The sequence below is a fragment of the Siniperca chuatsi genome, linkage group LG14, assembly GCF_020085105.1.
Source record: "Siniperca chuatsi isolate FFG_IHB_CAS linkage group LG14, ASM2008510v1, whole genome shotgun sequence".
NCBI lineage: Eukaryota > Metazoa > Chordata > Actinopteri > Centrarchiformes > Sinipercidae > Siniperca > Siniperca chuatsi.
In genome coordinates, this window is record NC_058055.1 from 14386051 (window position 1) to 14409425 (window position 23375).

The 23375-nt window shown below is 40.4% G+C and overlaps 2 protein-coding genes across 17 annotated transcripts in view; both read right to left on the bottom strand.

The window, feature by feature from the left end:
- Positions 1-4012, bottom strand: part of grik1a (glutamate receptor, ionotropic, kainate 1a) — a 34306-nt gene extending 30294 nt beyond the window's left edge. For 4 of the 9 annotated variants that reach the window (XM_044223396.1, XM_044223392.1, XM_044223398.1 and 1 more), the window contains exon 1: positions 3144-3490. In XM_044223396.1, the coding sequence (XP_044079331.1) occupies positions 3144-3255 (112 nt within the window). In that variant the 5' untranslated portion in view covers positions 3256-3490. Of the gene's footprint in view, positions 1-3143 lie in introns of all 9 variants that reach the window. The other 5 variants (XM_044223391.1, XM_044223399.1, XM_044223393.1 and 2 more) reach the window with 5 other exon arrangements.
- A 1341-nt stretch (positions 4013-5353) lies between these two features.
- The window catches only part of LOC122887808 (rho guanine nucleotide exchange factor TIAM1-like), a 79339-nt gene continuing 61317 nt past the window's right edge, over positions 5354-23375 (bottom strand). For 7 of the 8 annotated variants that reach the window (XM_044221348.1, XM_044221345.1, XM_044221346.1 and 4 more), the window contains 13 exons: positions 22971-23104; positions 13752-13976; positions 13275-13343; positions 13014-13139; positions 12503-12611; positions 11850-12029; positions 11561-11679; positions 11339-11447; positions 9942-10000; positions 9459-9555; positions 8244-8331; positions 7938-8110; positions 5354-7762 (listed from right to left, as the gene is read on the bottom strand). In XM_044221348.1, coding sequence (XP_044077283.1) covers positions 7191-7762; positions 7938-8110; positions 8244-8331; positions 9459-9555; positions 9942-10000; positions 11339-11447; positions 11561-11679; positions 11850-12029; positions 12503-12611; positions 13014-13139; positions 13275-13343; positions 13752-13976; positions 22971-23104 — 2060 coding nt within the window. In that variant the 3' untranslated portion in view covers positions 5354-7190. Of the gene's footprint in view, positions 7763-7903; positions 8111-8243; positions 8332-9458; positions 9556-9941; positions 10001-11338; positions 11448-11560; positions 11680-11849; positions 12030-12502; positions 12612-13013; positions 13140-13274; positions 13344-13751; positions 13977-22970; positions 23105-23375 lie in introns of all 8 variants that reach the window. The other variant, XM_044221351.1, reaches the window with a different exon arrangement.

The window sequence follows — 23375 nt, forward strand, 5'->3', positions numbered from 1 at the left end:
GTTTGTACTATGGCAGCAGTATGTGTTACAGTTGCAATCATGCTGTCAAAAAAACACCACAACTTGCTTTCAGGCTGAGTCTCTCTCGGGTTCCAAAATCACATTGTTTTGTGCTCAGAGGTTGGACCGACACAGGCGCCAATAAATCAGACAAAGAAAAGGATGCAGAGAAGTGACTCTGTTTCACTCACCACCCTGAACTCAATCTGCACATCACAAGAAATGGCCTCACGAGACCACAGGATCGATACATACAAGTGAATACCAATGTACCATACAACTCCATGACAAACTAGAGCTCTCTCTCCTTTCTCATAACCAAAAAGTCTGGGGTTTCTGCCAGCATGATAAACGATCATGCTACTAAGGCAGCCAATTCCACAGTTTATCTGTGTAAATATCTTCGACAGAAGTGAGGCCAACTTTCCAAAACTCTGGCAATTTGGCTCAGAACAGATTCATTCGTTTTCTTAATGGCCAGTTGTTGGAGAGAAAGGAACTAATGAATAAAATTAAGCAGGCACACTTTTTTATAAATGTAGGTTACAGCTCCAACTTAACTTAAGCAACTCCATTTAACAGAAGGAGACACCTGGAGCCAAAATTTCTCTCACTTTCTTAAACACACACACATGCATGAATGCACATACACGCGCACACACAGACAGACACTGACAGTGTCTATGTATGTAAATCTTGTGTGAATTTCGGGACTTGTGTTGTTCAAAGGGTTCTAGGCTGAACCGTCAAACCTGAACTTATTGGTCTTGAATGGTCCTGAATGTTAATGCGGGACCCTAAGCTAAACTCCAGATCAGAAAACCCCTACATGTATAACTGTGGACTTCACCAGATCAAATGAACAAATGCTGTCCATGCTAAAAAGACATCTAACACATAGGCAAGCACACATCAAGGTCTTATCAAGACATACAGCTTATAGTAGAACTCCTATATTCTGGTTGGCAAAAAATATTTCTTCACAAGTAGCAGTTTACAAAAAGATATGAAGACATGATTTTAGCTTATCACAGATTATATTAATACGGGTATATACAGATTGATAAGTGACCAGAGATTGCAGTACAGAAATGATAAGATATATTTGGATTCAGAAACAGTGTCACAATTGAATAGTTTGTTCGCCAAAGAGCACTGACAAGTTTATTTTTCAACTTTAACGACTCGCTCATACATACTGTATGTTGGTCACATTGTGGGTGCTCATTATCAACACTGTATTTATGCTAAAGAATATGTCATTGAGTGAAACCTTCTTCTTTTAGAAAGCTATTTAAAGTCCCCCTCCACTCAAACGTGTTTTATTTATTGTTACTTCACTTAAATGTTTAGCTGTGCAGAGTTTGACACGAGAAGGCTGTTTTTACTCATCTGCTGAAAGTTTCTCTGCGCTCACTTCTGAGTACTGAGTTTAACACATGCACGTACCAGCAGGATTTTGTGACACATCACATCTAGTTTGGAAGCCGATCATGGTCCAACATGCAACTTACACAAGTGTGATGTGGAAACTTGAAGCATCCAGTGCACAGAAACTGAGAATGGGTCATCTTGTGTCCAGCACTTAAACTCATGATATGAACAATATTTACATTTTCATAGATTCTGGATTTTTCAATAAGGTAGAAATAATAGCTTTTAAATAGGTAATTGAACTTGTGGAAAAACCATATCAGAGTATTGTATGTATGTGCATGTATGGAGGGGATCTTTAATTTATCAGAAACCCCAGCCATAGACTGTTTGGCCCCCTGCTCCTACAAGCTAAAATGCAGTCTAAAGGTAAGCCCAACAAAGGGATCATTCACCTAAATTAATTCTGATTTGTAAAACACTAAAATAAAATCGAGCCTTTTACAATTATGTTTAATTGTAGTATTGTAAGTGGTGTGTGTTGATATACTGTAAGCCACTGCACCTTTATTGTCAGATGCATTATTGTATATTGCCAAACATTATGAACTATAACCTAAAATTGTAAAACCATGATGTCTAATGTAAAAAATAAAGATGATTAAAATGTTGTGCATTTTGAAATATATCTCTTTATGTTCTTATCTGTATACAATAAGCCGATCCAAGACCAGCACTGCATGTGAACCTCCTCTAGCCTCCAGCTCTCCAAGTTAGAAACCGGTGGTAGTGACACCAATTCTCAATTTATTCAGTCAATTAGATCCACGTATTACAGTTCGACTCTGGTCTGATTCAAAGCCTGAAAGTGAGACGCCTGGATAATGAACACAGCCCACAGCGATCACCAGCCACCTCCTGTCTAATCAAGTCTAGGTGAAGTCCTCTCACTCCTCTTAACTCCACCACACAGCCTACGACAGCAGCACTGAGGATGATTACATCGTCCTCACTGGCTACCTTACATCCATCTCAGTGATGGATAGGTTTCAGCGTTTGTGAACATCAGCTCCTGGGGGACATATTTTGAATGAAAATGCCCCAACAGGAGTCTCTCTGGAGTATAGGAATCAATAATCTATTACTTGCAGCTGTCTGTGTGTCTGGGTGAATGTAACTTGAAATTTAAATGATTTAAAACATACTTTCAAAGATATTGCATGGAGCCTGAGCTTCAAACAAACTCTCTGATGACAAAGTCCACAAGATTATTTTGAGTCAGAATTCTAGTATTTATTATGAAAAAAACTTTCCCTTTATCAACGACATTTTTGAAGAAATCTGACAAAAATATGACTATTAGCAAGATATTGTCAGTTCAAGATGATAAATTAATAAAGGTGAGTGTTTTAATTATTATCTCTATGTGATTTAAAAATCATTTCTGACTATTTAAACGAACTTTGCTGTCTGCATAGTAATGAGAATCTGCAACACTGAATTACTGGAGTCAATAAGGGCTGATAGGTGGCAACATTTATCTCCAAAAACTAAATTAACCAAAGTGTATTTTGATCTTTGATGCAGGTAAACTTTTCCTCTGTTCTGACACAACCTCACAGACAGTATAACTCAGATAATAATAAGAACAAGTAATGCCATAATCACTTTCATGGGATACAAGGCACAAAATACCAAATGATACCAAATGGGATGAGGAAAAAAGGAGAAAACTATAAAAACTTTAAGGTCACAAAAATAGTACTTACCACAGATACAGACTTGGAATAAGGTGTAGTGATTTTTGATTTTTTTTTTTTTTTTTTTTTTTTTGTTACACACAGCTGCTCTCCTGTCGCTGACAAAAATGGGACAACTCATGTACAACACTGTTGGTTCTGACTACCCCCAGCCACCTTAGATACGCAGCGAAACGCCAACAAACACCGTGCGTAAACAGCTGTTGCACTTACCGATTCTGAGGACTTGTGCTGAGCTCAGGCAGAGCTGCATCGCGACGAGAAGATAGAAGAAAATTCTTTTTCTTTCCTCCATAGTGCTCCAGGAGAACTCACCGCGGACACTGACACCATGACAGAAAGAAACGACCTCTATCCAAGCGCTGAAACACCTGACGTGCGATGCCAGCGCGCAAGCCAAGTTTTATTCCCAATTCGATCCTTTCCACTCTGCATCACTCCGTCGCTCCAAAGAAACGAAACATGATGACTACCAGTCACATGGATCCAACTTTCCTGTACAAAATCAATCAAAGTCACATCTTCTAAACTAAAACAGCCAGTCAGTCAGAGTAAACACGTCCACTTTTCCTCACTGGTCAGTGCGCCTCCAGGGCGGCAGGAGCTGGAGGGAGTGAGAGCGCACGGATCAGTGTCAAGCAATCCGAAATGAAATTAATTTCCGGTAAGACTTTTCAAAATAAAAACCATTTAAGTAATAGCTTACACCTGGCCGTTGAGGTACTGAGAAAATAGACACTTCGTGGCGTTAAAGCAGGTGTTTCTGTTCGTTATTCTACTGTCCAAAGATGTGATGTGATGTGTGTGACTGGTATAGGCTCTTATGGCATACATTGACTTAAGCTACAGCTGTCCATCATGTATTCAAACACACTGTTTTGACTATATTTTACACTACTCCACATAGAATAGCTATTTGCGCCGTTTGTAGCAGGCATGGTGGTCCTCTACTTTTAATTATCAATTCTCCAAATATTGGGGTTTTTTTCAAACTTGATGGACCAGCTTTTACACTGAAAGTAGCCGTGGTCTAATTCTGGTTATCTCTGGCTAGTTTGGCTCCATTCGGTTTGGATTAAGGAGCAGATGGATTGGCAGCGGTTCTCTCCACTGGTCCTGATGAGAGGAGAATAATCTTCAGGTTACAGGGCAGATGCCAGATTATCTCTCACTGCAGACAAGTAAGGTCTTCATCTGACTGGACCACTGGATGCCTTCCCATCCAGTCCCAGGACTCTTGAAAGAGAGTTCAAATAAAGGCTACAGGACCTGGCTGAATAGCCTACTGTATTTTCATTATTCTTTCCATGTTTTGTTATTGGAGTAGCATAAAACATAGTGATTTATGAGGCTAGAGAACATCTATAACTAAAGCCTTCTCTAGATTGTTAACTCTGACTTTTGTTTGATATTCTGACATTTGAAAAAGGCAAAGATTCCCAGTGCCAGCCATCTCACAGTCTTGCTCTCCTCAAGCAAAAGTCACATCACGTCAAAACTGACATTTTGTTTATCACAATGTTTGTGAAGTCTCTCAAAGCTGGGAGCCAAGTGATCTGAAAAAAAAAACCCTGCCAACTCTACCTGGACCTCTGACAAATAGCCTAAAGACAAACTTAATTAACTCAGAAAATGACCATTCAAGCTCTCCAGAAGGAGTCCTTGGGCAACAATCCTAACACTAAACTAGCATTATATGAATACTGAGCAGAATTATTCAACACCATACATGTAAAGCTGCAGATAAATAGGACTATTTCATATGGAATTAAATAATATATTTGCAATCATAGACATCACAGACAATCATATTAGTAACTTTATGGACACTGGAAATTATTTTGTCTTACTTTACTGTATATATATGTCTAATTTACTTTAAAAATTAACATGTGATGTCTTTTACTGTTACACTATAACAGTTTTACTAAATCAAGCCTCCACTTGCTTTTAAAGTTTTAACTGCCTCTACTTTCAGAATATTTGTTCAGTTATCCAATCAAAATTGCTTTTGATCCTTTATTTCATCTTACAAAAATAAATAAAGTTTAGGACCGCAATTGAATCTGCAAAATTATCTGGCATCATTCATTTATATTTGAAAATGCATCTACTTTTGTGATATAATTATTTGGCTTTGTATTAGTGTTGCAGAAGAGGAAAACAGTCCTTTGACTTCATGTGTAAAATGAAAAATAATTAGCACTTTCACACAAACCTAAATTTAGAAAAATTTATTTTCACATAAAAATGATAATACTCCACAGTTTTATGTACGAACACAGTTTTTAAAGTACAAAGGGAGGAGTCAAAGGGGTTCTCACAGGATTTGCCACCAAGGCCAGGTGATTGTACCTCACAGTCTGAACATCCATACTGGGCATCATCACCCAGTAAACTAAAATCTAAGAAACCAGCATAATAAAAAGACAATAATAAGAACATCCAAAGTGTATTGTTTCCCTCCATTCGCCTCACACTCTGAATCAGAGTAGCGTGCAGAATTCCCCCCTCAGAGTTATTATTAAGTGCATGTTCAATACATCCATTAAGGTGCGCATGACTATGTTGATCTCAGCAATCAGCGTGTTGTTGTGAGGACATATAGTGAAACAGCACAGCCTGGTGGCTAGGGGAAGAAATGCAGGAGGGGTGAAGAGGAAATTTAGTAGGGATTGATGTCAAATGTCATGGATGTGAAGTCTGTCTCAGCCAGCTTCTTTGTGGTTGTGATGCTGCTTGACATGACAAAGGTCAAAGGAGCTGGAGAGAGCAGAAGAAGATGTCTGAATCAGTCAGAGGATGACAGTCAACTGTATGATTCTTCTCCTTGGAGTTACAGTACAGTCACTAACATGGCTCTATTGAATACCTCCTTTCAAAACAACAAAGAAAATTCAAGTAAAACAGGATTGTTTTTGTAGGAATCATTATGCTATTTATCAAGAACATGGAGCATGGAGAGAGCATGGCCTGTGGGGGCAAGAAAGGGTCCAGTATATGAAGGACCTTGATGAAATCCAGTTATAAATATAACAAATGTCATTGTTATGTCAAGACTGGACATTCATGTGAAGGGCACATGCGTCAGCGCTCTCTCAAGCCTGTTTCTGGCACCAAACACACAAAAGTTGGTTTGTAACACTGGGCAGCTGAATGTGTGTAAACATTAAAAAATACAGTAAAAAGGCAATAATTAAATAAAGAATAGGTAGACTGGGTAGATCTGTTGTCTTTTAAAATGATATGCTAGGAGACAAAAGTGAGCTTCAAAACATTTTCATACGAGAAAGTTAACAGCACTCTATCGTACTCCTGACTATACACCAATGTGCAGCTGATATTAAATTAAAACAATAAAAAGCACAATAAAGCTAGTTGGAGCTCACCATCTTTTACACAGCAGTCGTTAAGCCAAAAGCCCCTGAAGAGAAATTCAGTAACACAGCCCTTGAGTGTTAAAATACAAACAATTTGAGTCAAAAAAATATAACACCCACATTCCTGTGTTGAAAAATAGACATTTTTGGCCACAAAGTCACAGTTCAGTGATGACGTCGCTTCAGTACAATGCGTGCATGGTACAGTAGCTGCCTCGAGTCTCTGTGCTTCTGTGTACTATATGCAATTACAGTATACATTACACACACACACACACATGCTTGCCTACTTGCGTGTACATGCAGTGCTGTCTTGTTCATACGTTCAAATACAATTCCACAGGTGTGTGTGATGGCTGGGTGTATGTCCAAAACAGTGAGGACCCTGTATTCTTTCTGGTTCACTTTTAAGCAGTTCGGGATGAGAATCTCTAGGTTTCATCAAATGAAGCTGAGTTCATTTGACTTTTCCTTACTCACTTGTTGTTTCAGTACTTTAGGATTGTCAGAACAAGGGAGATGCAGGTGAGGTGGGAAGAGGATTGTGTAGTGACACAGGGAGGACTGGCTGAGGTTTAATACCTTCTATACACATTTTCTCCTCCAAATTCTACATAGTTAAAGCTTGTATCCAATCTCTCCCCGGTTTTCGTGCACTTTCATCTCGTCTTCCCAATCAGAAGACGTCACCGTTGCACCCGTTAGCAAACTCGTCCCGCCGCACCCAGATGACGTCATGGTCCTTGTTTGTGGCCCCCTCCACAGCACACTGCTTCAAGGGGGCAAGCTTTATAGTCGGGGTTGCACAGCGGGACAGAGAGACACCACAGGAGGTGAAGGAGTCTACCGAGCCTGAATCATCACCGTCTCCCTGTAGGTTAAGTCCTTCCATCTTCCCCTCCAGGTCAGCCGGTTCTGCCGATGCGGCTCGGACAGACTTGCAGTACTCGTCATCGTCACTTAAAATGTCCGTCTCCTTCACCTGCCCCACCTCAATGCCCTCACCCTGGTCTTCATAGCAATCCAGGTTGAACTGCTCTTCCACCCAACGGTCCGTGTCCTCTCCTTGAGGTTTGCGGGATTGAAGAGCATGCTGGGACAGCTGCGAGTGGGAGGAGTGGAGGGAGGGGTCTGAATCGTTGCTGCTGTTGTTGTTGTTGCCGCCTCCATGGAAAACCAGGTCGGTATCGATGGTGAAGCGGTTCCTCACCAGCTTGCTGCGGGCTAATGTTCGTGATGGAGCTGATGCTAAACAGACAGGAAAAAGATAAAAGGACACCATATTTTATCTTGGTAATGTCATGTACAAATAATGTTACTGACAAAGTAAGTCTGCATAGTTATTGACACAACATGTAGGGCCTTTGTTATTTGGTCCTAACAACATACCGGTATGATGGTTCCTGTGAACTACAAGCTATACCTGCTCTGTTCATGGCGGGCCTCGCCCCTTTGAGGGCACACAGACGTTTGCCCCCAAACGGAACGTACTGCTGGTTGGGTGGTAGAGACTCTGTCTTAAGAAGCTGGCGGCGCTGCTTTTCCCTAAGGATGGAGTGGACTGCTTTCAGGAAGTCTTTCTTACTATCTTGAGAACTGCAAATTGGACAAAAGCACAAGAACTTAAAAATAACACTAGCGAATAGTCTTTTGTTCGATGTTGTATACTTTCAGTTCACGTGTTTTGAATATATGTGTACAGTTTTTGGAGAAAAAATAAAAATCATACCTGCAGCACAATTGGAAGGTTCTCTCTGGTCTTCCTTCAGATTCAGATCTTGTGTGAACTATCTCACACACTGCTGTGCCCTCAGAGTCTGAGAGTAGGGAGAGAAGATGGGAGAAGAGAGATGAGATCCATATTCATAAATGCATTCAGTTAATTTCTGTCATCAATTTCTTTCCCTTTAACAACAGGCCATTAGGCAGATAGACGATCACACTTGAGCTGAATTGCCAGAGGGTGATTTAAGGGTTCATCTAGGACAGAGATAGGATGTGAGGAAGCGTGCGTGCAGACCTACTAACAGGTATTCATCTGTTTTGTTCACAAAAGGTTATCATTTATTTTCTGTGGGAGAGAAAAGAAGCAGCACTGAGTGGACTCCAGAGCCTTTGAAGTTACTGTCAGAAAAAATTGAGTCATCAGAAACAACCACTGAGATTTGGATGACAGACGCTTTCACAATATAAAAATGCAGAATACATTTATTCCTAAAGAACAATATGATTAGGGCTTATGTGCACTTTCAAGTGGTGAGTAAACCTACTGGGGAAGGAGCAAAGGAAAGGAGCAAAAATGTAGTTCAGGCACTACCAAAATACTAATTGTCAAGTCCAATATCTCCATTGTTAATTACACAGACTCTTGGTGCAGATTCAACACACAGTCTCACAGAATAATGTGCAGTACATTTATGTATGCATTAGGCACAATCTGTGCTTGTGCAAAAATCCCTTCATAAGTTTCCCCACTAAACAGACTTTCATTATGAGACATCTGGCAGTATCAATTCTATGGTCTATACTTCCCTGGCAATACAAATTAAATTCACCACATGGTGCCTCAAAGAGCTTTGTCTAAACATTTCAATTCTTGTCCAATACATATTTTATACTAATGAGTGACTAATTAAAATGGTTTTCTGATGGAATTTGATAGTACGTGTAGCATTCAAATCATGTTGCACTCTTATCTACTTTTTTGTATAGTTTAACAACCTAAAATCAATGTAGTTGTGTTCTATACTAGTCAACTAGGTTAGGACAGAAAAAGTGAGATAGAGATAACACTTAAGTTTGGTGTTTGAGATTGACTATTCATTAAGCTAGAAGTGACCTCAGGAGCAATCCTAGTTTCTGAGAGACCAAACAAGTCCTCAAAGAGCTGCTGATGATACCTAAAGGAATGTTGATGCAAGTTACAGTATTTAAATAGACCTACTTGCAAGGGCACGGACTTGCAGAGAGTCCGTTGCGATCATGTGACGGAAACGGAAAGGATCTTTGTCATCACTCACAGTCGCACGGTGAGATCCACCCTGAAAGAGAGAGACTGGTTGGAAATCAAATACATAACCACTGCAATACATCAACATGACAGCAGAGGGCACAAGCGTGCAATGACAGACAACCATCCACTGTACTGTAGTAGGGGAACAGTAAAGTGTGCATATAAAGCCTCTTCAATCTAGTCAATTGCCAGTAACTACAGTACCCTCATTCAATTCAGTCTATTGTCTCATGATGAAGAACATTAACCTTAATTTTTTTGTGGTCTCAATGTGCCATCCAAAACAAAAACAAGCAATTTACAAAGAGCACATCAGAGGAAGCCCAGAGCCCCAATCTGAACAGCGCATCCTCCAACATGTCTTTCAGTCTCTGACTGAATTAATCAACAGAAAATGAGAAAAATAGTACTTACGATTTTTTTCCTGTGCTTTGAGCAGTCTTTGTACACAAATACAACTGCTGTTTTGAACACTAAGTGAGGGCAAGGGAGAGATGAAGAGGAAAATGAGAGAAACCATTAGGAGGGTCTGCATTCCTTCATCGCATATATCAAAAGACATTTCATTACCTAATATCCTACAGCGACAGCTTGATGCATCATGTCAATGGATGCTTTTAGTTACAACTTCAAGGAAAAATAGCCTCAAACTACTGGCATACTATAATCACCAGCACAAAAGATGAAAATGGACCAAAGTCACAACAATGCATGCACGAAGCAACCATTTCCGATCACTATTGCCTTGCAAGGGAAAGCCCTTATAGCATGTATATTATTTATTGTCAAAAGTGTCTGATTTTGAGTAAAATCTCAAGACAGAGGGCACTTCTGGGTGTGTGAGAATTTCATGTGATCCCATTAATGTGACTAACATGCTGCACTTCACGTGAAAAGTAAAAAATAACGCCAAGATCCCTCATTTAATATACCTGACTGGGCTTTCCTTTTACAGAGTCCATTTCTTCCCCACCTGAAATAGCACCCAGCATCACACTATGCATGACAGTATTATGTGGGATACAGTAAAGTGCCATGTGCCTGCAAGTGTAAAGATAATCTTATACAGTATGCTGTGTTTCTCTCGAGTAGAGAACATTCAAGCATACAATAGAACTGCATATCTACTGTATATGTAATATTTGTTTATTCATCTTTAACAAAACATCAATGTCTGTTTTAGTATTTAAAGCATGTGGATGAGCACTTTACAGATCATCTGTCCATCTGAAATCCTGCAGATGTGACAGATGTGTTTCAAAGTTATATAGTGTTTTGACCAATGCTGTGCATAAAGATGCAAAAAGGCATTTCATTATACATTTTGTAAATATTCATATTGAAGAGTTTGACTTGAAAAATAAAAAACTGTGGACCTTTTTTTTATCCATAACTCAAAAAACATACACCAACTAGACAGTTTATCAGTTGCAATGCAACCAAAACCAACAGCAATGTAATAAATTTTACCTTTATGAAGCCATATTATGTCTTACGTATATCATGATATATTTGTATTTATTCCAAGGCTGTTGAATTTGATTGCACTGGATATAGCTAGGTGAATCTAAAACAACTGTTTTACATCCGTGAATAACACTTCTGAATGTAAATTTCAGCCTTATAAATGCATGAAGAATATTTCTAGTGTAGCTATAATTATGTAAAAAGGTATCCCATATAGACAGCTAAAACTTTTAGAATTGAAAGAAATATTTAAATATAACGAATATATTCCTATATATAAAAGAAAGCCAACAGTAGGGCAGAATCAATTCAACATGTAATCCAAAATCCACATTAATCCTTACCAAAAGCAGCCAATTCAGTATCCTTTTTGCTCTTGACCAAAGAGACTGGAGGGTTGATCCACACCACAGTAGAATGCAGCAAAAGATCCCCCATCGAGAGGTCGGCCACCTGAGATAAATAGAAGTAATAAAACAGATTGTAAAATGTAAATTTAAGTAATTGGATAATTCATTGGATTCACGATGGATAACCTTGAATAAAATTAGCATTATTATGTTTACCTCTTTTTTATCTGCAGTCTGTTCATTGATGAGCTGGTCGAAAACAGCTCCATACTCTTCATGAAGCTTCTGCATCTCATTGATGTGACTTGCAACTTTGTTCATGGCCTTCATTGCAACTGAATAGGACAAACATTCATCATCTAATTTCTTTTATTCTCATTACTATAGTTCCATGGGTCTGGAGGATAGATGATATTATATCATTTCACAGCAGTTTAGTGTTACATCAAAATGTTAATAATTTAAAAAAAACAAAAAAAACAAAGAACAAAAGACACTGGCTTACCGTCCAGGTGGTAGTGTTCCTCGCTGTCAGGGTCAGTGAGAGAGTAGAGCTCCTTTAGCAGAAGCGGGTACTTCAGGACCCTCTGGATGGGTTTGATCAGGTAAGACTCCAGAGTGGATGAATGTTGCTGTCTGGGGTTTCTCTCAGCCAGGAAAGCCTTGAAATCTGGGTCAGTTTTTGCTGGAGGAGCAGAAATACGAGCATTCATTCATTTTGTACAGGGGGCAAGGAAACACTGAAACAGATACAGACAACTGCATCTAAAAAGACGAGCCAATGCACATGCAGAGAACTTGCATCTTAAGATGAAATATCCACAAAACAGGAGACCACTTAAGTGTTTCTCAAGGCAGCGAACGTAGCAGTAAATACAGAACTCAAGTGTACTTTCAAATGCCGCTCAACTGTATGATCACACACACACACACACTGTCAGTCTCAAGTTTATGCCTTACGGTGTGCTCATACTAGTTGTAGCTTGCCCTCTGTACTGCAGGACATGTGACTAAAACAACATGCTTGCTATAAAAACACTAGCCCCTCAGCTATCGCATGCCACTGATGGTAGAGAGCAATAAACTACTGTATAGCTTTCAGGAGTAAGGAGTAAGCTGTGTGCTTGATGCCATTCAAGAATGTGTGTATGTTTTTACCTTTAGCCAGGACCTTTGGGACCTTGGTGTGGCTGGCGCAGAAGGCGCTGTAGATCTTAAAGCGATCGGCATAATACAGGAATGAACCACCCAAGGAGAACAGCACTTTCTGTGGAAACAAACAAGCATGTCGTGCTTTTACAATCAAAATATCTTTGCCTTTAATCGAGGCAGTACTATTGTGAATGGGAATCATTTTTTTGAGTGACAGTTAGGCAAATAAGCAAATGTCTCAACAGTGTTTCATCCCTTTAGAGTCAAAGTGAACCAAGTGTTTTGTTTGCGACGCCCCCAGCAGTTAGAGGAATATAAATACAGTGAAATCCATCATTTGTACTGTTGAGCCTGTCCAAAAGAAGTCAGGGCAAACATTTCTGCACAACTGCCATGACACCATGAGCCATAGATCATGAATTATCCAAGTAACGGCTAGTTCTAAACAGCAGCACCTAATGGAAGTAATCCTAAAGTGAAAAACTGAAACTAAAAACTGAGATCAATCTTGCTGCACCTTAAATTGCTCTACCCTTTCCAGTCTGTCCAGATCTGGAACCAGTCTAATTCCATCTTCCAGTGTCCGGAGAAACTCCACCTGGAACTCCACCATCTCCCCGAGGTTACCGAACAAAACGTCCAGCTGCAACACATATGGAGCATCATTCTGACACTGCTACTACCTTAAAAAGCTCTGTTAAGGTTTAGGTTGTGTATAGGCTATCTACAACAATTCATAATTTTTATTCTTGGATTATACAGATCAGGTAGAAAGTACCTCATCCTGCGTAAGGAAGCTCTCTTTCTGCAAAGGTGTTAAGTAGCACTCTATTAGGCAGCTCAGGTCCTGAAAAAGACAAGAAACACGAACAAGATCAGCCTGTGATCAGAGCTTCAAGGAGGAATGAGGAGGGGCATGCGTGGGCATCTGTTGATGTGAAGGACGTTTAATGTGGAGTCATTACTGAGGATTTTAAATAACAGCAAAGAAATCAGCTCTCACAGGTATGAACACAACCCACACGACACAGAAAGCATGTCATGTTCTACACAGCTATTAAAATGATTATGACACTCCCAATAACAATAACTGAGTGTAGTTTTACCAGAAGAGTCATGAGAATTAGAATGTGTGTCCATTATGATCAAACAGATACAGACATGGACAGCTGACTCACTAGGTATCGATTTGTAAAAGGTAAAACATTTATTTATTTATTTATTTTTAAAACACTCCATGAGAGCTTGTACTGACTTTGACGTAAGTCTTCTCCGTTTCCACCAGTTCATTGATGACCTTGCGGAGTTTGTCTGCGTGGGAGAGCTGTCTCTGGGTGGCAGTGCCGGCTGTGGGCGGTAAAGCTGACACAGGGCTCGGGGAGAGGGATGACGAAGACGATGATGAGGACGATGACATAGGGCACTCTAGGGGATTCATGTCATGGAGACTGCGGCAGAAAGCAGTGACCTGCTCCGTGTTCTGCACAGAAAGAGACAAAGAAACAGAACATGTTGTATGAGAACGCTGCGATTAGTGCATTTTTGACATTTTAAAAAAAGTATTTGTTCTCCTGAGAGCTACTGTAAGAGGAAAGGGAAATACAACAGAAGCTCCTTCTAGCACATACAGCAATATTATTAATGTTCATACATTCAATAAACTGGAAATATGCACCATCAACAATACATACAGTACATTCTTGCAAAACCTGCCATAACAACGCCCACTTACATCCCTGGTATCAAAAATACCAAGCATGAGCAGACCTGCCAGGACAAACTGGTAGTAGGCCTAATGTTTATAAAGAGAGTGGGCTCTGCCCCTCCACCTCTCTCTGGCTATGCAGACCAATATTAGTTGATACTGCTACTACTCTTAAAAACTAAAGAGCCATACATTCCTGATTCAGTATTGATGAGGATCATAAGAAACTAGGCTTTGCAAAGTGAGGGTCAACAAATTCTGGAGAAAGCTCAGATGACTCATCTTATGCACTGATGTGCTGCAGCAGTTTAAGAATTACACACTGGAACACACACACACAAGGACATAAATAGTTAGGATCAAGAGGTTCTCTCCACATCTTACTTTCTTTCATAGTCCCAAGGCTGTGAAGGTGAATACATCAGTGCATAGGCACCAGAGATAAAAAAACAGAAAAAGTGACATAGGACTGCCATCAAAAGTGAGAGGCTGGATGTGATGAGGCAAATCTGAAATGTACCATGACTAATACAGCAATACTTATTCCTACAATACCATAAAGAATTATTAATCTTTCCAATGTCTGCAAATACAACCTAATTATTTACTTGCTATGATCAAAATTTCCACTATCTCTGGATTCATCTCAAACATTGGTGAATCTGTTTCATGGGATTGTTTGCAGGTCAAGTCCAGACAGGCTGTTGCTAGGACTGTGAGGTCTGTGCAAAGATGGAAAGAGATGTATATTTACATCTTTTCATTGTCTCTACTCAGCCAGAACTAGCAGATTAAAAAGACAATTAGAAAAAAGAATCTCCTTAAAGTGTGGGGGAATGAATGAGCTCAGCCCACACACCGAACACTAATTGCAAGGGATTCATACTCCATGTCTCATTTAATGTACCTCCTGTCCAAGACCAACACTACACGCATAATTCTACCCTTAACAAAACTCATAATGATAATTGCACTGTAACTGCCTTTCATAAAATAAAACCTGTAAAAAGAAATTAAAAGCTATGATTTGATAAGACACAGACACAGTGAGTGATTGCAGTGGAACTCTGTTGTGTGCAGCTGATCAGGTGATGCAAGCCAAAAATCTGTATCTGCAGAGAACACAAAGCAGGAGCAATCCGATTTTCAGCCATCGTTTCGTTTGATGAGATTAATGCTTCTAATTCAATCCTGTAGTCAGTGTTATTCATAGAAGTACTTTTGCAAATGTGTGTCACACAAACATCCCTCATCTGTGTGGGGCTACTGAAAGTGTTCGATCAATCGTAATCTGTGTTAAGACACTGCGCCTGCTTGTGTGTTTCTACTGACTGATTTACAGACAGCTGGTCAGCTGGCGACATGGCTTGTCTTTGCTGATTCCACGGCTTGTCTCCTATTGGGTTACAGCAATGACAAACACAATTTTCCATTGTGGTATTCAAACCAGTTTCGCAACACTGATGGATAACCCCCCCACACACACACACGCACGATTTGAAAGACACGCTGATACTGTAATTCCTCCCATGGAGTCAAGATGAGCTCCTTTAGTCACTAAAAGGAAATCACAACAACCACACAATAAAAAAGTCAATAAAAAATAAATTATGTAATGCAAGTAAAATAATGTAGCCCATCATATCTGATTAAATCTTTGCTAATGTCCAAGTCATTTACACTGAGCATCACTTACAGTCAATGTTGGAACATCCAAAGAAGTATCTGCATAACCAACAATTAAAAACTCCCCAAACTGGTCTCACTTAACACAATGTATTATGGACTTTGTGGTTAATATTCAAATATGACAAATGAACTTAAAATTCTGTTGTACACGAACAGACGAAATATTGAAAAACAGTAAATGATGCTGGGCAAACACTTTAACCATGCCTATGTATTTCAAAAACAGAGCAATGAGATTGACAGTCTTGCCACTCTTAAGTGAGGTCTTGCCCTTGGAAATTAGTGACAGCCAAGTGACAGATGGAGCAGCGACCGAGACAGATGACAGTGGGAGACGGAGATGGAGAAAGAGGGACGGGGTGGAGAAGGATGGCTGCATAATGCTTTACCACCACTACTAATTAGCAAAGGGAAGCGTGACTATGCACAACTTTCTGAACTAAGCCTTAACTGATAACATACAGTATGCCAATTGTTAGATTTGCAGCACTGTATCTTGCAGCAGCAATGATGCTTGTTTAATGACAGTGAATAATGTTTTCTTCATTCCTTTTTAACAGGATGATATGATAAAGTCCAGACAGTGCAGGTCATGTAATCACAATGTGTGATCCGACAAATCTTCATTAATTGTTAGAATGGGTTGCTCCGCTGGGAAGTGAACCTTGGCACTGGTGGTACCATCACACAGTCACTGCAGGATCATATCCACAATACAAGCAAACACACACACACACACACACTGCTCACCAGCTGTAACATATCATAGATTGATTCGGTTGAGCGTTTGGAGTTCCTGGTCCTCTTAAAGGCTGACATGCTGGCAGGTCAAACAGAGTTCAACGAGAAGTCAGGTGTCCGTTTCTTGTCCTGCTTTTCCAGTACAGGTAGCTTCCATTCCTCTGTGCAACTCAGTAGCAGAATTTGTTTTCATCTTCCTTCAAAAATGTACGACTGGTGCAGGATGTATAGATCTTGAACGTGCCCAGCCAAACTGGTCAAAAGTGTAAAAGTAAATGCCTGCTATTTAACACTCACTGCTCTGCAAAACACTACTGTTGCTAAAATCATTACCGTCGCAGCTGAACAAGTAGATTATACAGACTGAATAGAACCAATTGCAATAAACAGTGCTCTCATGTCACATTATCCTACAGCGTCTATCCAATCAGTCGCTCTTTCTCAACCCCCCCCCGACTGCCTCTGCATGTTCCCCAGTCATCTCCCTGTTTCAACTCTCTTCTCTCTCCATCTGGCTTCTTCTCTGTCCTCGTTACCTATCTCACTTCTTTCCAGGTGTTTGAGAGCAGCAGCAGCACCACCATAGAATACAACATTAAATAACAAGATCAAAACATCACATCCTCATAAGAGAAAAGGAGGAAGGTGAGGAAGCAGTGGGTGGTGAGAGCAAAACATTCGAACAGGAAAAGACAACAGGCATCTGGCTTCTCTTTCATGGCAGCTCAGAGAGACTTATGTCACCACACTTAAGGACAGCAGCCTTATTAAACAAGGTAAGTATTATGTATTTGAGTTAGCTCTCATTCCGCAAAATGAGTCACTGAAAATGCCCCAAGCATCAACTCTGTGTACTAACAGCATAATACAATAATTTTCAGAAATATTATCAAAAGGAACAAATCTGGACACCAATTTGAAATAAAAACATATCCTTACAGAAAGAAGAAATGCCCTCATGTGTTAAAGATCTCCAACTGGAAGTCAAAGCAGCTTGAAGTAGATTCCAAAATGATAGATGTTCCAGGTCTGACTGGAGTTTCAAGTTCTCATACCATAATTGCTTCCACCTAAAGCCTGAAATTTACTTTCTAGCGCCATCCTTGTCACGATCCAAAGATGGCTTGCAATACCACACCTGCTGCACACTTGTCATTCCTGAGAAACAAGAGTTACGTAATACTTGCAAGAATAATACCATGCTTTAAATACGAATGATTTGCAGATATGAGAGCAGCAATAAAAGAATGTAAAGCCTGTTGAATGGAAGGTTGAGGATTTTCCTTCCCAAGCAAGAATACCAGTTGATATTTCCAAATGCTTGTGATTAAAATCTTAGTTGAAATAGAAAAAAAGGGTGCTGTCAAAATTTCAAGAAGGACACTAACCTTTTCTCAAATGCAAGTGTGGTTTTGATGATTTACAGCAAGCCTGATCGATAAGGACCTTCTTTTTTAATCTCAAATCAGTAATCAGCACATGAGCATATAGGCGCGTGCGCACGCAAAAAACAGACAACAGCTTAGGAAAGAATATATAAACAAACGATAAGAGGCAGGCAGCAAGTAAAGAAAGAGAGCCCCAGCAGCAATACCTTTTCTCTAGTCAGTCCAGTAAACTCATTTCCTAACGCAGAGACAAACCTTTACCCCTTTACAGAATGTACTACATCCCAGACCCGCCCTTCAGAACAGAGAGACAGAAGTACAGCACGAGGGAGGAGTATGGAGGCAAGCACAAACCTGCTCTCACACCCGTCAGCTGAAACCACGTACAGTGAGAGCCAGGATCAACAGAGATTACACATATCCACATACTTGGCATACAGAAACACATCTCTCATATACACACACACACACACACACACACACACACACGGTGTATAGCATTTTGACATGTTGAAATATACACATGTATAAGCAAATAGAAATATAGCAATTTTGATGGCATGTACTCACATCTTATCCCCCCCTTGGGCATTGTTTCACAGAAAGAACAGGCATGTACTTGTCAGTGTCAGTGAACACAGAGGAGGAAGGGAGAGAAGGGAGGGAGGGAGGGAGAGTCTTAAAGTTCACTTTCATCTGAAATCAGGGAAACATGCAAATCCATAAATCCCTACGAGGAAGGATGGGATATATGCCATGACAGAGAGAGACAGACTTTAATCATTTAATCTGAAGTGAAAGGATGATTGTGTTATGACATGAGTCTTCACAAATCTATGTATGAACATTTAGACTTTGAAGCAGTTGATTCGCAGACTGCAAGCTTCTTCCTACAATTCTGGGAAGTTATTAGGTAGAACAGTAGTGATTACCTGGCCTTAATAACAGAACATAAGAAAATTCTGTTTTGTACATTTAAGAGTGTAGGCTATAGTATCATATAGTACACACATATGGAATCCAATCTATGGTTGAATACTGAAATCATACTTGATTAATTTTAAACTAGATCTGATCTTGGTTGCATGCTCAGTGTTATAGTGTCGGGAACATTATTGTTGTCTTGCAGGCTTCATGAATCAGAAAAGTGCTCCCTCCAGTGGAAGACTGCGAAATGACAGCAACAACTGGGACAAAGCTGTAAGGCCTGATTAGGGAGCAGTGGGGAAGAGGCAAGGGAAAGGAAGATTTAAAAGAGCCCTGAAGTTATGGATTCTTTGTAGTCAGTAACTACGTTACACAAATGCACTGCATGCAAGGAGTTATTTAACCAGAATTATACCATCAGAAGTCAATCAAAACAAACCTTGATGAAAACTGTCCCCCCTACCCTTCACACACACTGAATAATGTATTTTCCATTTCAAATGCCCCCAAACCAAATTGATAGAGTTTTGTCAATTATAACCAGTACTGGCAGTGAGGCTGACTACACCTTGGAGAACACTAGCAATCACCGCCATCTCTATTATCACTGTAATCGCAAGCAATCACCGTTTTATTCTCTGGTTGGTTTATCATATTGAAGAGGTGGCTCTGTTCTTTGTCTAAAATAATGAACCTCCCTGTTTCCTCCGGCTAGCCAGACACTCATTTATCTCCACTAAATGATGTGAAACACTGTGGAGAATGAAGTAATTAGAATGTGGGGATAATTAAAATTGTCCCACTTTGCCTCTTTTTCCTCAGTCTTGCCACCATGTGACCGCAGGCACTGGGTGAATTGAGGTAAGACGCAATCCTCAGCGCTTTGGAGCCCTTCCAAAGAGGAGAGAAGGGAAACAAAACCGTGATCAACATGAGCAGAAAAAGGGAAACCCAATTTTTAACAGCAAAAAAAAAAAAAAAAGAAAGATAAATGACATGCTTTGGGAAGTTCCCAGGGATTCTGTGGCCAGTTTGGATTGTCTTTGTTAACAGGAAGAGTCCATGTGCTTCAGGCTCTGGTCAGGGCCCACAGCCGGCTCGACAGCTAAGGGGGCTGAGCTGTTTGAGAGCCAACAGCAGCCTCATGTTGTTTATGTTAATAAACAGGAGGATGTTAGCGAGGAGAAGGAGGAGGGTAAAGGAGGACAGGAAGTCATAAGGAAACTGGAAAGACAGGAGAAAAGAAAGAGCATTCAAAACAAAAAAAAAGGACGGCAGATAAGGAGACAGGATGATCAGAAAGGACAGAGAAGAAAAAACAAAAACAAAAAAAAACAAAAAAACACTGAGCTGTCGTGTCTGAGACAGGACATGGTCACACTGTTGCTGACTAAAAACAGAGCGAATGGAAATTAGGAGAGAAATCGACAGTATGTTAGAGTGGAGCAGGAGGTGAGAGACTGAAAGGTGAGATGAAGATCATAGACTTCCAGAGCTTTGTTAATACTGTTGCACTGTTTTGATGTACCGTTTTGCCCTATATCGCCTGCTTGCACGGCTTTGTTTTCCCTTCTATATTTATATGGAACAGCCTTGGATAATTAACCAAAAAGCACATATCTAAGCATTAAACAAAAGGGACAACATTACAGACAAGGGTAGGCAATATCTTAGTCTCAAGCCTTCATTATTGTGTCTCCACAGAAATTACATTGCTTTGCACGTGGGATCTATAACAACTCATCAACCACCCTATTTCTTGATAAACAAACAAACATAGTATTCATTTTGTGCTGTCTGAAGACTTGAAGACTGTTTTTACTTCAATTGCACATAACAATTTGCCGTCATTTAATGGTAATAATAAGTTTAGAACCGCTGACTGTTTTCCCCACATCAAGGTCACCAACTGAGACCTAAGCAGGCCTCTCGTCCCTTTCCAGCCATCCTGGCAACCCTATTTGTCGGTATTTCTCTCATCGTCTCATACTTTGCTTCCAACTAATAATGGCACATTGGAGTCAGGACTGAGTCTAGACCAGAGCCGACCATTAGTTCGCCCTTGAGACTGAAGCTCACTGACACATATCCAAGAGAGAACATAGCACTGTCCCTGCCCTTTCCTCATCTTTTGTTCATGTCTGGGCTATCGACAGAGGTACCAAAGAAGAAAAAATGTTTCCGGTGGTTACTGGTAATCAGACATGGCCATGATAATGGACGTGACAACCGTATCCAAGGGAGACCGGCTGGCACATGGTGTGTCCCAGTGATCACTGTCCCGACCCTGATCAGACTAGACATCATCTTAATTAGAAAGTGATGCTGTTCGCTCACTGTCTGTCATCATCGCTGTGCTAGAGTTCATGTACATGTGCTAGGACTGACAGGTTCACACACACTAGCTGTTGGACACTATAAAGTCATGTAATATGTTTTATAAACTAATGTTAAGATTACAGTGTTCAACAAAAGGTTTCAACAGAAATGATCAAGTTGGACTTGAATCGACTAAAAAGCAAATTAAAGCCATTATGTGTGTGTGAAATATGGTGTCACGGCTGTGTGTGCGTGTCAAACCACTTACACACTTGTTTCTTGTCTCAGATTTTTCTGTCCAAAAAAAATCAGCCTGTGTAAAAGGTCACAAGTATCACATGAGGAAAAGCCTGAATATCTTCCAGCTTTTAACACTGTTGCTTTCCCTTTTCTGGCTACATGCTACACACAACCCCCAACAAGTCAGCAGGCTAAAAGATGGCAACACAACAATGCAGTTAATCAGCCACATCAAACACCAGCACTGATCCACAGGTCACACACAAAAACTTGATACCCAAGCTGCTGGTCTTTGCCTGCAACAACACATACGACAGGGTGTGTATAATACTCCATCCTTTGTAGAACTAGGCTGTTAATCACCTGCTCAGTTGCATGTACAGTGCATTCAGAAAGTATTTAGACCCTTTTACTTTGTTCACATTTAGTTAAGTTGCAGCCTTATGCTAAAATTGTTTAAATTCATTTTTCCCCCTCATCAATCTACACTCAATACCCCATAATGACAAAGCGAAAACAGGATTTTAGAAGTTTTAGCAAATTTATTTAAAAAAATAAATCACATTGACACAAGTATTCAGACCTTTAACTCAGTATTGTGCTTACAGTCATTGTCCTGTTGGAAGGTGAACCATCAGCCCAGTCTGAGTGCCTGAGAGCTCTGGACCAGGTTTTTATTAAGGATCTCTCTGTTCTTTGCACCGTTCAGCTTTCCCTCAACCCTGACCAGTCCCTGCCACTGAAAAAAAACACCCCCACAGCAGGATGCTGCAACCACCATGCTTCACAGTTGGGATGGTACTGCACAGCTGATAAGCCTGGTTTCCTCCAGACATAAAGATGCTTAGAACTGAGGCCAAACAGTTCAATCTTGGTTTCAGACCAGATAATCTTTTTCTCACAGTCAGAGTCCTTTTTGCAAACTCCAAGCGGGCTTTCATGTGTCTTTCACTGAGGAGAGGCTTCCGTCTGGCCACTCTGCAATGAAGCCCAGATTGGTGGAGTGTTGCAGTGATGGTTGTTCTTCTGGAAGTTTCACCAAGGCCCTTCTCCCCTGATTGCTCAGTTTGGCCAGGATCTAGGAGGAGTCCTGGTTGTTGCAAGCTTCTTCCATTTAAGAATTATGGAGGCTACAGTACTCTTGGGAACCTTCAGTGCAGCAGAATTCAGCCTGAGATCTGAGCTCTACAGGTAGCTCCTTCGACGTCATGGCTTAGTTTGTGCTCTGATATGCATTGTCCACTGTGAGACCTTATATAGACAGGTGTGTGCCTTTCCAAATCATGTCCAATCAATTGAATTTAACACAGGTGGAATCAAGGTGTATAAACATCTCAAAAGATAATCGAGAAATGGGGAGGCACCTGAGCTAAATTTCAAGTGTCATAGCAAAGGGTCTGAATACTTACATCAATGTGATATTTCTGTTTTTTCTTTTTAAACAAACCTACAAATCTTATCCTACCTTCTGTCCAGTCCCCATGCAGGTTTTATCTTCCTGATGACCTCCGGGGCTCTGCAGGGTCAGCTGAGATCCTTCCTCCAAACTCTCATCTGGGCTATTCACTGTCAACCCCGACTCCTCATCCAGGATGTCCTCTACAGACAGAGACAAAAGGACAGAGCTCACTAGGGAGCAAGTCTACATATACGCAGTTACAGCCCCTTTCATAAAATCCACATCTCAACCTGCTCCAATTTATTTGATTCTCTATACTTCCTCCTTTAATGGTGTTAAAGAGAAATCTGAGTGTCCAGGTATCCGTTTGGATTCATGTACAGTACACTTGTGTTTTGACCTGTAACCTGTAAGTAGGCATCCCGACTCCCTCCAACATTGTTTTCTCCACCTTCCAGCATGATAAATATA